Source organism: Perognathus longimembris, chromosome 18 (assembly GCF_023159225.1).
Source record: "Perognathus longimembris pacificus isolate PPM17 chromosome 18, ASM2315922v1, whole genome shotgun sequence".
Lineage (NCBI taxonomy): Eukaryota > Metazoa > Chordata > Mammalia > Rodentia > Heteromyidae > Perognathus > Perognathus longimembris.
This window is the reverse complement of record NC_063178.1, coordinates 44,338,079-44,352,723: the sequence shown is the minus strand read 5'-3', so window position 1 is coordinate 44,352,723 and position 14,645 is coordinate 44,338,079. Positions and strand designations below refer to the sequence as shown.

Here is a 14,645-nt window from a genome sequence, read left to right as displayed (position 1 = left end):
ACAACAATTGATAACATAAAAAGCATACATGGGCTGGGGATATGGCCTAGTGGCAAGAGAGCTTGCCTCGTATACATGAGGCCCTGGGTTCGATTCCCCAGCACCATATATACAGAAAACGGCCAGAAGTGGCACTGTGGCTCAAGTGGCGGAGTGCTAGCCTTGAGCAAAAGGAATCCAGGGACAGTGCTCAGGCCCTGAGTCCAAGGCCCAGGACTGGCCAAAAAAAAAAAAAAGAAAGAAAAAAAAACATACATGTATATTGAATATATCTAACGTTGTATGTATAATATTCTTAAGTGATTAAGCTAGGATAAGTTTAAATGTATATACAGCCATATATAATCAAACTATTATGAATCTATACTTTCTCCCACCAATACTCCATTAATCCAATACATCGTGTTATAAAATTGAAGTGTATTTTTGTTGCATACAAAAAACATTCTTGAAATTTTAAAACTATAGAGAGAGCAAAGTGGGGGACAAGAAGACAAAGGATGAAAGGAATAGAGAGAGGGAAGGGATACAGAGAATGGGGAGAGAATGATCAAAGAAAACAGATTGAGGAATGTTGCAAAAGGCAGATATGTGAATAGAAATAAAATGAAAATATTAATATAATATATTTGGGGATTAAGCAGTGTAGTGATATAGGAGGAATTTAATGTGTCTTAAAATTATGTCAATATAATTTAGTTTAATTCAACTACCTAGGAAGGTGTAATACAGGGGTCAGATTTTCAAACCAACCTGGGAAGAAAAGTCCATTGAGACTCTTGTCTTCAGTTCACCACCACAGAGCCAAAAGGAGGTCTGTGACTCAAGTGGTAAAACCATAGTTTTAGAAAACAATAAAGTCACTGACAGTACATAGGCTTTAAGTTCAAGTCCCAAGACAGATGCCCAAACAGAAACTTTAAGTAAATGATTAATAAAGAAAAAAATTACAAAACAAATCAAGAGTGAAAAATATACTAATTGGGATGATGGAATGAATGCAGAATAAATAGGAATATCAAATAATTAAAAAATGCAACTTTAGCTAGCACTTGTGATTGTACCATCATTAGAGAAATTAGAAGCAGCACTAATTCATGAGATTATTTCAAATATATAAAATAATATCTGCTTGAGAATAGAAATGTAGATTTAATCCAAAAATTCATACATGTGACCTTAAGATGGATTATTCTTCCCAATGTGCATTTTATTCCGGAGGGCATGTAGAACATTTCTATCTGGCCTTAACAAGATGATATAGCACTTGGGGGCAAAGATGCAGCCTAAGAGTCCTGCACTAGAGGTCAAGATGGAGAAGACCTCTATAGCCACCATGAGCTTCCCCTTGGCACTGTGGTAGACAGGCAGGAAGGTGAGCCACACACTACAGAATACCAGCATGCTGAAGGTGAGGAACTTTGCTTCATTGAAGATGTCAGGCAGGTTCCTGGCCAGGAAAGCCACAGTGAAGCTGGCCAGGGCCAGGGAGGCCAGGAATCCCAAGACACAGTAGAAAGCAGTGAGAGAGCCCTTATTACACAGGATGATGATGAGGCCATGTTCAGAGTGGGCATCCGTGTCAATGAAAGGAGGAGAGGTTCCCAGCCAGATTGCACAGAGAATAACCTGGATCAGAGTACAGATGGGAATGATGATGTTAGGGGCCCTTGATACCAGCAGCCACCTCATCGTTCTCCCTGGAGAAGTGAACTTGAAGACCATAACCGCAGTTACAGTTTTGGCCAAGACAGCAGAAACAGCTATAGTGAATGTAACACCAAATGTGGTTTGCTGTAGAATGCAGGTGACTGAGTTGGGGCGGCCAATAAAGAGCAAGGAACAGAGGAAGCAGAAGATGAGGGAGATGAGCAGGATGTAGCTGAGAGCCTGGTTATTAGCCTTGACAATGGGGGTGTTGTGATGTTTCACAAAGACCCCAAGAACAACTGCTGTGAGTGTAGATAAACCGAGAGCCACGCTTGCCAAGGCAATCCCCAAGGGCTCTCCATAAGCCAGGAAACTTACAGCTCTTAGGAGGCACTGGTTTCTCTCTGTGTTGGAATACTGATGATCTGTACACTTCACACACTGCTCCATATCTGGTGAGAAGTGTGGTCTATCATTAGTTCTTGTTTAGTTCCATTCATTTTTTCAAAAAAATTAAGAAATTGTTTAGGTAGATGTAATCCTAACACATTAACATTTCCTATCATAAATGTACTTTCATTTTCTACATCAAAACCTTCTAACTTTCCATATTCTTCTTTATGTAAACTATTTTTTCAACTTTTTATTTCCTCTTCAGTAACCACATGTATCAACAATGTGCCAATTCTGACAGGCTAATATTGTAACACCCTTTGTTTTAATACTTTTGTCACTCTTTTTAGCAGTTAGCAGTGCGCACAGTTCCGTAACCCTATAGAAAATTGTGAATGACACGGCATAAATTTTCATACATGTCTTTTTCTAACACTGTTAATCTCTGTGGCTCATACTTGCAGTCCTACTCATCTGTGAAGTAATGGAACAGAGAAAACAATCTTTGATTCTCCAAAGCCATGGTATGTACAACACTCAGTCTCACTTCTTAAACCGATTCCATCTTTCTGAACACTTTCTCTGTTGCAGGACCAGTTCTCTGTACTATGAAATAAAAGTGTGCAAAATCAGTGTTTTCTGTGCGAACAAAATGTATCTATTATGGTAAACACGCTCCTGAATATGATGTGCTTAATTTTTTGTTAGAGTTTTAAACTTAGTGATTAATGACAAGAAGGATTTCCTGTAGATAAGTTTGCCTGCATAGACTAGAAAATATTAATAAAATATTTTTTTTTCAAATCGTGAACTGTGGTATTTAAACTAGGAATGCCATCAGTTCTCACAGTTAAATTAACAGGGCAAAGGAATATGGGCTCTGTAATCTTAATATACAACTTTTGCATTGACTTTATTGGATTGTGGAAATCTAGGGAGAGATGAAGAAATTCTCCCAAAATCATGGGCTTACCTGTACCATTAGCAATCTCATTCTCTGGGCAAGGGGTACAATCAAAGCAACAGACAGCCTCCCCCTCCTGAGGAGATTTCCTATATCCAGGACCACAGCTCTCACTGCAGACAGAATGAGGAGTCTGAGGGAAATCATATACTTGTCAGTAACTATTCAGATTTTACCTAACACTCTAAAACCTTCAGTATTTTAAGACTTAAGTTATTAATCAATATTTCCTTGCAAGTAAGTCTAGTAACTGAAGACAGTTACTGACTTTATATGCTATGAGTTATTGAGTAATGTGGGAACTTTTAAAGGTAGAAATTAATGGTGAGAAGGTTAAGTCCTAGTTTCCTGCCCTATGGAATTGTATTGAATTCATGTCATTATATGTTGTCTCACCTGTGGCATGGTAAAGAGAAGAGAGGAGGAATCCTTTTCAAACCTCTAAATGATGTAAAGTACAGCACAAATCTCCCTTTTGTAAGGTTATGTGAACTGCAGGCCCATCCTATTTCCCTCTTCATTTTCCAGTAGCAATGAGAAGAGAATCTTCTTTTCACCAAGGCCCCTTCAATGGTACCTCTAACCACAGATGCTTAAATAGTAGGCCAACTAACCAATGAATGAAACTGACACAGAAGGGAACAAAATCAACTTTCACCCACATAAAGTGATTCCTCAGGTACTTTGTCACAATATTAGAACCCCGCTAAATTTATATTTTAAGACAATATTGTAAATCAACATTTTGAAACACACTTATTTTTTTGTTCTGATCCTTGAGTTTTAAGTCAAAGACTGGGCACGGTTCTTAAGCACTTTTTACTCAAGATTAGCACTGTAGTACTTGAGCCACCGTTCAACTTTCAGATTTTGGTGGTGAATTGAGATAAGAGTGTCATAAACTTTTCTGCCTTTTTGAGATTTTTCCTGACCTGTAATCTTAGATCAGAGAACATTAGAGTTCTGAGTAGCTAGGAGGGCAGATATGATCACAAGCACCTATCCTTATTAAGTTATTATGTTCCTTTTCTATTCGAGAGTCACTCAATAAAATTGTTAGGTTGGAAATAATTAAATGTTTGATACATAGGATACAAATTTCTAGGTGTACATGTACCAAACCTAAGGCTTGAATTCAGGAAATGAGTATTGTATCTGAGCTTAATTGCTTAAGTCAAGCAATTCACAACTTGAACAAGAGCTCCACTTCCATCGTTATTACAGGTTAATAGGAGATAAGTGTCCTAAAGACTCTCATGCTTGGTCTGACTCCAAACCATGATATTCACATTTCAGCCATCTCAGTAAGTATGGTTACAGGAGAATGTTGCTAGCACCAACCCAGATAAACAATTTAGTGTTGAATTTTGCTTACCTGTACGTTTTTCCATCATTATGTTTAGATCCAACTCACCTCTGTAGTTCCTATGGCCCACTGCACCATATCTTCCGATAAAGACAGCTGATGGCCATGTAGAGCATATGGAGAAAACGTTCCTATTTTCACCTCAAGTTGAAGACCTTCTGGAAAATTCCAAATGTTCACAATGTCATACTCTGCCTCAAATTTCCTTCTCTCATCCCAAATCACTTGGTCTCCAGCAGCATTGTTAAATTGGATATTCTTCAGGAAAGCATGCAGCTAAAAGAGATGCATCATCTTATGGTGAGGTCTATTCTAGATCTAAGACAGAAAACTTGAACTAAGAAAAACTCCTCATTGCATTTAATATCACATTCAGAATTAAGGCTTACAACAGACATCTAATAAGGTATCCCATAAGAAAAACTATGGAGGAATAAAAATATTATTTCTTAACCTTGGTCACTCAGAAAGGAGTTAGAAGGCTTCTTCTTAAGGGAAACTAATTCTACATATAGTCATGAATGAAACAATTCTAAGTTGCCTACCTGCAGTTTGCCACAGCCATAAATTTTATGATTGTGTATCAATTGAGCTTGCTAAAATTTCAAAACAAAAGGTAGAATTATCCTAGATCACTTTTTTTTTTTTTTTTTGCCAGTCCTGGGCCTTGGACTCAGGGCCTGAGCACTGTCCCTGGCTTCTTCCCGCTCAAGGCTAGCACTCTGCCACTTGAGCCACAGCGCCGCTTCTGGCCGTTTTCTGTATATGTGGTGCTGGGGAATCGAACCTAGGGCCTCGTGTATCCGAGGCAGGCACTCTTGCCACTAGGCTATATCCTCAGCCCCCTAGATCACTTTTGAAAAATGGATAATTTTGCTCAGCAGAACATCCTTTGCTACTTCTTAAGAAACTAAAAGGGGAAAGATGAATTAACAGTTTTCAGGACATTAGCTATGATCATGGTGAAGTTATCTGCAACTAAGAATTTATAAAAGCAGAATACATATGTTTCTTTTTATTGACCTGCTTGTGTGTAAGGTCATATGAACACATATGTAGAGCACATCACAGATAATTAATCAGCTATAATGTCTTGGATTTTTGAAACATACTTGAAACATTGCATTTCATACAGTGAGCAACCTCTCTAAGGAGTGACTGTGCTCATGATGTATGCCATCCAAGAGTGAAGACCTTACCTGTGCAGGGGAAGGCAGTGTCCCTTTTCGGTTTCCCATGGTTTGCATTTCCGTTTGATGAAGAAGCATATCATGGAGAGCCTGGGCCACAGAATACACAGCATTGTGTATATTGTAACTGTTTCCAGACATAGTTAAGTCATAATTATGCCTAGGTAACCAATCCAAGGAGGCATCATGAGGACAGTTCTCCCATGTTACACAGTCAGATTCAGAAATGGAACAATTAAAAGAGAGAAACCACAGTCGAGCAAGGAAAAAGTCTTCTGGGTATTTGGAAGGGCTAACTGCCTTGACAAAATCTGTGAATCCAGAAACATATGGATGATGATGTGAGAAAATCAGAGGTACATGGAAGGATCCTAGCAGGAAATATTTCTTTCTGAGGGTTAACTCCCACTGTGAGTTCAATATACAGACTTTGCCCTTTATTAACACTTGTTCAACCCATTTCATTAAATCTAGTAGGGATTCATCATCACCGTATATGATGAGAATGTTTGATGAAGATTTATTAATCTGGTTATAAAGGGACATGATTTTGAGTGCATATGATATGGCATTGGTTGGAATCACTAGCTCAAAGGCTATACAAACTCTGCTCTTGGCCATTTCTTTTTTCAATTCAGGAAGAATCCACAAACCATTCTCATCTTCTAAGGTGAACATTCCTACCCAGTTCCAGTTGAAGTGAAGCAGTAAGGAGACCATGGCAGTGGCCATTGATGTGTCCTTTGGGGCCATCTGATAGAGAGCAGGGAACTTGTTACGGTCATTCAGGGCATGATCAAAAGGCCCAAAGGTAAGCTAAAGAGAATGAAAATTAGACAGCCCATGAATGAGAATATTACCATCTATCACAATCTCTGTATTGAAGTGTATTAACTAAGTAACCAGTAAAATTAGATGGAAAGTCATTTTTTATCAAAAATTTTCCATTTTTTAAATTGTTTTTCTTTTAATCGTTTTTAATTGTTTTCAAATATTTTAATAGTTGTGCAATATATCAATGTACTCATAAAATACCTTTGATCTTTGTCATTTCTGTCTATAACTCCTATCTTTACCATCCACACCCATTCCAACTTTCCTAAGTCCATTTTTATAACTTCATGTTGAATATTATGTTTCATTTCCTACCCAACTTCTTCAACTCCCCTTTCCTCTGCTCTGTTAAATATAAAATATATATTATATATTAAATTATATATAATATATTATATTATATATGTATATATATCACCTTCCAACAAAATAGGTTTCAGCTTTCCATCGTTCATTTATTTGTATACTGTCTGTTACTTGGTCAGCCATATTACACCTTGGGATTCCACCCTATATAAACAATCAACTAGTCAGATGGATCATGCATATACACACATGGCTTTTTATGTATGGACTTTTAAAGTATGGACTTATTTCATATTTTGTAGTCATATTTTAGCCCTAACTTTCATATATGAGAGGACACATGTCCTCTCTCTTTCTGAACCTGACTTCATTCAACATAATGTCTTGCATGAGTGTGTGTGTGTGTGTGTGTGTGTGTGTGTGTGTGTGTACAAGACAGCTAGTAGAGTACAATGAACTCAGGGTCTCATGCACTAGGTTGATTTTTTCCCTCAAGGCTAGCACTCTGCCAATGGAGCCACACATTCACTTCCTGCTTTTGGCTGGCTAACTAGACATAAAAGGTTTGTGAGTAACTGGGAATACAGGTGTGAACTAGCAGCAGATTGGTCAACATATCTCCACACTTTAAAATCATTTCCTATTTCTTGCTTCAAAAAATACCTTTAGTCTGCTCTTAATTTTTTTATCCTCTTTGCTCACATAGAACTATAAATATCCAATTATTTGGAACTCATTTTTTTGATATCACAGTTAATTAGGCTCACACATCCAGTATCTTCCTATTATTCTTTTCTATCACTTGAAAATGGCACAAAATTAGACATTTATTTAATAACCCCCACTTTCCCACCCTCACCTGTGGATACCTGTAGAGGCTCAGCAACATTCCAATCTGGGAAGATGTTAATCCTGATGGTCCCGTAATCACTGCTATTGATTTTATGTCTCTCATACAAGAGTAATTTGGACTCTTGTACTTCCCAAAGAGGCAAGTGAAGTGATTTTTAAATGCTAGCCAATCTCCAAATTGAACATCATAGATATCAAATCCCAGAGACAAGTTGTGTAAAAGATGAGAATTTTTGTTGATTCCTTCAACAGCAAAAGCCAAGGCTAAAACAAACTGGTAGTTTTTGAAGATAAACCTAAATAATGAGCATAGAAATTTAGGAGGAGTAATTCAAAACATATGACATTAATGGATTGAATATTGCTTATTTATTTTTTTGGCCAGGGAATAGTTTAAAACATTACACTATCTTAAATGAGTTAGTACTTGGATAGTGGACCATATCTGACATGAAATAATGACACAGTGGTTAGTTTGATACAGTAACTTCTTATCTACAGTAAAAGACAGAGAGAAAAAGAGAGAGAGAGGAGAGAGAGAGATACAATGTGTGTATGGATAGGTGTCAGTGTCCTGGAGCTTGAAATCAAAGCGTGGACACTTTCCTTGAACTTTTTTGCTCAAGGGAAGCATTCTGTTACTTGAGCCAAAGCTCCACTTCCAGCTTTTGGATGGATAGTTGGTGATAAAATTCTCAAGGACATTCATGTCCAGGCTGGCTTCAACCCTCAATTCTCAGATATCAGTCTTTTGCATACAGAGGATTACAGTCATGAGTCACCAGACTACAATAAGAATTTTAATCAATTTCCTCAAAATATGTGTCACAAAATTTTTTTTCAGACCACTGGCCAGTAGAGAAGGAAAGGTTTCTGTAACCTTTTGGTACAGAATTCGTGCCGCTGACTCAGGTTGTCTCTAATAACATCACTTCATTATCAACCATGATAGCTGTAATGCAGGAGATATAGGGATGTTGGAATAAAGTGAACAACTTACCCCCTGGAAAGGAAAAGCTACACTGAATGACACAAGTGTCTTCTACTGACAGGCAGAAAGTCACTCAGGAGTATGTGCAAGATAGAGCAATGAAACTAAACTGCTTCAGGTACACTAGGGATGGCAGTCAGAATAGAAAAGACAAAGGATATTGTTTTTCACACCCAAGTTCCCTCAGCCATTGCCAATCCTGAAAACAAAGCAGTAAATGAAAATAGAATGATAAGTTACTTACGGATTACTGTCTTCTTTCCTGGAACCATCACTGTTATTGTCATCTGTTCCTAAAGTGTAGAGAGGGAAAAATCCAGCAATCAGCACATCTCCATCCATGTGTGCTCGGTGCTTCATTGTAGAAAAGCAGCCACTGCCAGCCAAGGACTTGACAGGAAGGGGAAGCTGGAGAAGAATGAGTATGAAGATCAAAGGGCACATTCTTGAAGCATCTGCCAAGCTGAAATTCTTCCTGGAAATGAAGGTTGCAGTGCCAAGTATGTATACTCATATACGTTTGTATGTATGCATATGTGTCTTTTTATTGGCAGAGGTTTACACTGTAGCCCATGTTCTTTCATGGATGCCTCTTGTGCATCCCCAGGGAAGAATGTGTAAAACTCTTCCCTGAGGCCCTGAATCTGAGGCTTTGCATCCAGGAGAAAAACAAGATTGAAAACATGTTTTCCTGTTTTTCTTTTTAACCACAGGTGCTATGATGTTTCCAAGACCACAGATACTGAAGCCCCAGAGATGAAAGTTATATTTGGTCCACCATCTGTGTCAAGATAGTAATTGCATGAAAGCCGTTTGGGAAGATGCCACTAGATTGCCTCAGAGGATAATATTTGCATGTGAACTGTGAAATGCCAAGAAAAATTTCTAGGCCATTGAGATGTCCACCAAACATGAGAGCACCATACCCATAGGGTCAATTCACATACCCAATATCCATTAGAGCCACAGAGCATTGCTGGCTGATGCAAGCAGGTTTCAGCAAGTATTCCATATACAGTGGCCTCTACAAATGTACTCATTTAGTATTACCTAAGGAAGCTATGATGCTGCTGAAGTGTATAATCATTCAATGCCAAAACTTAGTTTCACGATTACATTCTGAACTTTCACCTTCAAACGGGTTTAAATTTTTTTCGAAACTTTCAAATATAAATCAGGTTATTTTCATGATGCACCTGTCTGAGAACATGTGGTAATATATCTCATTCTTCTCTATCATAAGCCTTGGTCAATACAGAAAACAACTCTATATTTACTCTTATCACAATACATCAAAATTTCATGAAGAGACCTCATTGGCCCCAGAGAACAAGGCCATTGTATGTCATTTTCAACAAAGTAGCCATTTTCACAATATTGTTTAGGGCTATCCGTGAACATGAAAGGATGAAAGGTCTTTACATTTTCTGCTATTTGTGATGATTTTGTTCAGACTTCTTTAGTTTTCACTATAAAGCTCTTATATCTCTTTGTTTGGGTTAGTTCATAGGTTTTTGGGTTTTTTTGTTTTTTTTTTTTGAAGCCATTCAAAATGGACTTGTTTTCATGATTTCCCTTTCAGCTTGTACACTGCTAGTGTATGGAAAGGCTACTGATTTTGTGAGTTGATTTTGTATTCTGCTTCTTTGCCAAAGTGGTCGATCAATTCTAAGCTCTTGGCTCTTCAACATGGAGCTTTTTGGGTCTTTGAAGAATAAGATCATGTTGTTTGCAAATAGGGATAGTTAAATTTCTTCTTTCCCTATGAGAATCTTTTTAATGTGTATTTTCTTTCCTGATTTCTATGAGTAGGAATTCCAGAACTATATTGAAGAGGAGTGGAGAGAGTTCATATCCTTTCCTCTTCCTGATTTTAGGGGAAATATTTTTAGTTTTACCTCATTCAGTATGATATTGGCTGTTGATGGGTCATTTATAACTTTACTATTTTAAGGAACGTTCCTTCTATCTATAGCCTCTCCAAAGCTTTTAACATAAATTGATGTGTTTTTTCAGTCTTTTTCTACACTTATTCAAAGGATCACATGGTTTATGTGTGTGGCTCTGTGGGTATCATGAAATATATTTATTGATTTATGTATCTTAAACCAGCCTTGCATCAATGGGATGAAGCCTACTTGGCCATAATAAATTATTTTCATTTGTTTCTGGTTCTATTGGGTATTATCTCATTGGAGAGCTTTGCATATGTGTTCATCAGAGGAGTTATTCTGTAGTTATTTTTATATTTGGCCCTTACCTGATTTGGGGATGTGTGTAATGGCTTCATAGAATGGGATTGGAATTGCTCCATCTGTTTCCAATTCATGGAAATGCTTGAGAAATATTAGTGCTACTTTGTCTTTAAAAGACTTATAGAATTGAGCTGTAACACCATTCGATCTTGAGCTTTTCCTTGATGGAAGACTTCTGGTTACTTCCTCAGTCTCTTATCTTTTGTCTTGTATATTTCTTCTTAGATGCTGTTCTTTATGGTTCTCTGAAGAGTGAGTTTTTTTCTCTCTTGAGATTGGCAAGTTTTAAGTTATTACTTTATTGAATTTATTTTCCTTACAAAATTTATTTTAAAGGTTATGTACAGAGGGGTTATAGATACATAAGTAAGGTCATGAGTCATTTTTTGAACAGTTCTTTCTCTTATTTACACTCATTTCCCCTGCCCTCCATGACCCCCATACCCCCAAGTTGTAAAGTTTGTTTCCAATATAGACTCTGGTATTGTTGGTTCATTGTTTCATCCTTTGTTTCACCATTTCTGTGAGTCTACTTCTCAAAATCAGAGAAAGTTATACACAAGACAAAAGATACAGAAATTGAAATTAGTGACAACAGAAAATAAACCAAATGAACAAAATAAAGGAAAGAATTAGCTACAAACAATATACTAAAAGAATAATCCTGTTGCTTCCATTTCTTGGAGTGCATTTCAATAAGCATCATGTTATATACTCATATGCACATAACTATAGAACTATTATCACCAATGAGGGAAATCACGCAGCCTATGTTTCTTTGGGTTTGGCTTGCTTCACTTAATATACTTTTATCCCAGTCTTTCCATTTCCTTATAAATGGTGCAATAGCATTATTTCTGTTGGAAGCATAGAATTCCATTGTTGTATATATATCGCATTTTCTTGAATCATTTATTTACCACTACCGATGGACATCTGGGCTAATTCCATATCTTAGCTCTGGTAAATAATGCAACAATGAATATGATTGTGCTGTAGCTTTAGTGTGGCCTTGTTTATAGGCTTTGGTGTGTATTTCCAGGAAGGGGATGGCTGGGAAATAGGGAAGCTCTATGTTTATTCTTTGATGAACCTCCATCCTGCTTTCCTAAGTAACTGAATAACTTTATTTTCCCATCAACAATGTAGTAATGTTCCCCTTGGGCCACATCCCTGCCAACATTTTGTATTATTAGTTTAATTGATATTGGCCCTTCTAACTGGATTGAGGTGAAATCCCGGTGTTGTTTTGATTTGCATTTCTTTCTGACCAGAGATTTTTAACATCACTTCGTGTGTCTATTGGCCATTGTTTTTACTTCCTCTGAGAAATCTCTCTAAGTCTTTAGCCCATTTATTCGTGGGGTTATTGAGTTTTTGTGGGTCCATGTGCACACTGAACTTCTGTGACACGAACACCATCGATGACTATTTCTGTGACATGCTCTCTTGCTAAAGATGTCTTGCAGCAGCACTTAGGTCAAAGTTCCATGGTATGCATTGTGCTGGGGACAATATTCCTCTGTCCATTCTCATCATCCTCATCAATTAGGGCTTCACTCTTTCCAGCCACTTCTACAGTAGCTCCTCTAAATTCAGATCTAAATCTTGAACACCTGTGTTGCCTACATAATTGCTGTTTTCCTGTTCTCTGGAACAGGTACATTTGTATATGTCACTCACGCTCTATACAAATGAGTGAGGAAATCTCCTCTTTCTTTTATCCCATTGTAATTCATATGAGGAAAATTTTAACCCACATTTTCAGAAATCAAGTTGTCAATGTTATGGTGAGAAAAACACTGATTAGGAAAGAGTTTTCATCAGGAAGTATCTGCAGTTACAGATATAAAATCTATTTTCTTGTCAGTTGAATTGGAAATACCATTTTTTTCTTATTATAGTAATGATGACTTGAATATCCACTTAAGGTGTTTTGCCAATTTTTATCTATAGTGTATTTCTTTTCACCCATTTAACAAATATCTATAAAGAAAAATTTTTATCCCTCATTTATTGACATTGTAGCTTTTTATTCTGAAGGAAATGATCTTATAATCAAATAACTTTAGGATGAACTTGTTTCTTACAAAGGCTTGCAGTACTTTATTTCAATTTGTTATTGTCATTTGGAAAAATAAGCAATTTCTTTCTACTCTTTGCTTTACATCCTCCATTTAGAAGGAATATGACTATACTTTAACACCAGTAATTCATAAATATGGAAAGTCTGACCTGCAAACCACTATGTGCTTTAGGCATTGTCCAGCATTAAAATTCTTTGGGCAAAATTTTTATATTTATCTGTATACATGAAAATGCACACACATACACACACACACACACACATACACGAAAGGAGGCATTTAGCAAGAGAGGTATCATGATGGGTTTCAGAAGCCATGTCAGCAACTGCTGAGAATATGATGAACTTGCATACATCAGCTTCCCAGGTAACAGGGATTACCAACCTAATTCACCTGGCTAATTTTCAGCTTTGTAATAAAAAACCGAAGACTGAATTCTGGGGTTGTGGGAATTGTTTTGCATTTTAATTGGTGGTGGGTACCCAACCCCACACACTTGTCACAACTAATCAAATTTTGCACCAAAGGCAACCAAGTTTTATCATGTGTGCATTTTAAATAGCAATAAGTAAACAGCAAAGTAAAAAGGGTGCTTATGTTCTGAGTGTTTTTGTCTTAACCCTCTTCTTTATTGAAACCATTTTCACACCCTTTTCAATGAAATTCTATGCAACACACACACACACACAGAGTATAGTTTTAAAAATTGCATTTTACATAATGGTTGTATTTTATCAATTGTATAGTGTAGGACCTTCTTCATCTTTCTAAAAGTTAAGGCTTACATTTTATATGCAAGCTATTCTTGTCTCAAAAGATCAGGAAATATTTTATATTATTTTTCCAAAATTACTACATCTCAACCAGTACCAATTACCTTTCAACTCCACTGGTTCAACAGTTTTTCTCTTTCCCAACAAATGAGCTATCAAATGGCTTTCCAGGACTGCAAAAATGTAACTAAAAAATCTTAGGAAAATTCAAGTATCATCTATAAATAAAGCACTAGTTCTAAAATAGAAGTCACCTTTAATTAAGTAAAACGCATAAAATGGCATAGGCATTAAGAAGACTTGAAAGTGGTAGACATGAAAGCAAGAGAATATGTTTATTCTAAGAATTGTACTTAAGCAACAGTGTGGCTTAAGTACAATTCAATATCATGGACCACAATAAATATATATTGACAATTACATGTTGTTTTTACTTCACAAATTAAATACGAATTTTCTAACAAAAACCTTTAATATACAGTATTTACAGTTGGATTGTATTTAATGATATATATGATATATATTGTATATATAATATATAATATATATATTATATATATATAATGAAATACTGGCATTTGACTGTTTCATATTCTTGCCCAGGGGAAGACAGAGAAGCAATGGAACTTCTGTCTCACATTTCCTTTTAAGCACCATATGTGAGATTTCTTCAGAATTGCTATTTTTTTTTACTGTCAAAACATTAATTGCTTTATAAGATAAAGCCCATTATTAAAACAATAAAAGAACAAATACACCCTTTCTTGGTAATCTTAGACATGCAAAATAGTTTTTAATAATAGAAATTGTGCTAATGGCTAGGAATCACAGAAAACTTACTGTTAAAATGAGTGTAAACACAGCACCCCCTAAATTTCTCTCCAGAAAGTCAAAATGATATAAGATTAAAACCCTGCGAGTAATATGTGAAAATTATAAGTTCTCTGTACTATGATTTCAGGTGCAAAATGTTTTAGTTTCAGA

General features: G+C 36.4%; 1 protein-coding gene across 1 annotated transcript; it reads right to left on the bottom strand.

Moving 5' to 3' along the window:
* Positions 1-1,179: 1,179 nt before the first annotated feature.
* LOC125367001 (vomeronasal type-2 receptor 116-like) lies at positions 1,180-7,844 on the bottom strand (the record flags this gene model as incomplete). The annotated part of the gene is made up of 5 exons (XM_048367653.1): positions 1,180-2,102; positions 3,017-3,140; positions 4,422-4,649; positions 5,573-6,379; positions 7,563-7,844. Coding segments are annotated over 5 exons (2,364 nt in total), but the record flags the coding sequence as incomplete, so codon positions are not given.
* Positions 7,845-14,645: the final 6,801 nt, after the last annotated feature.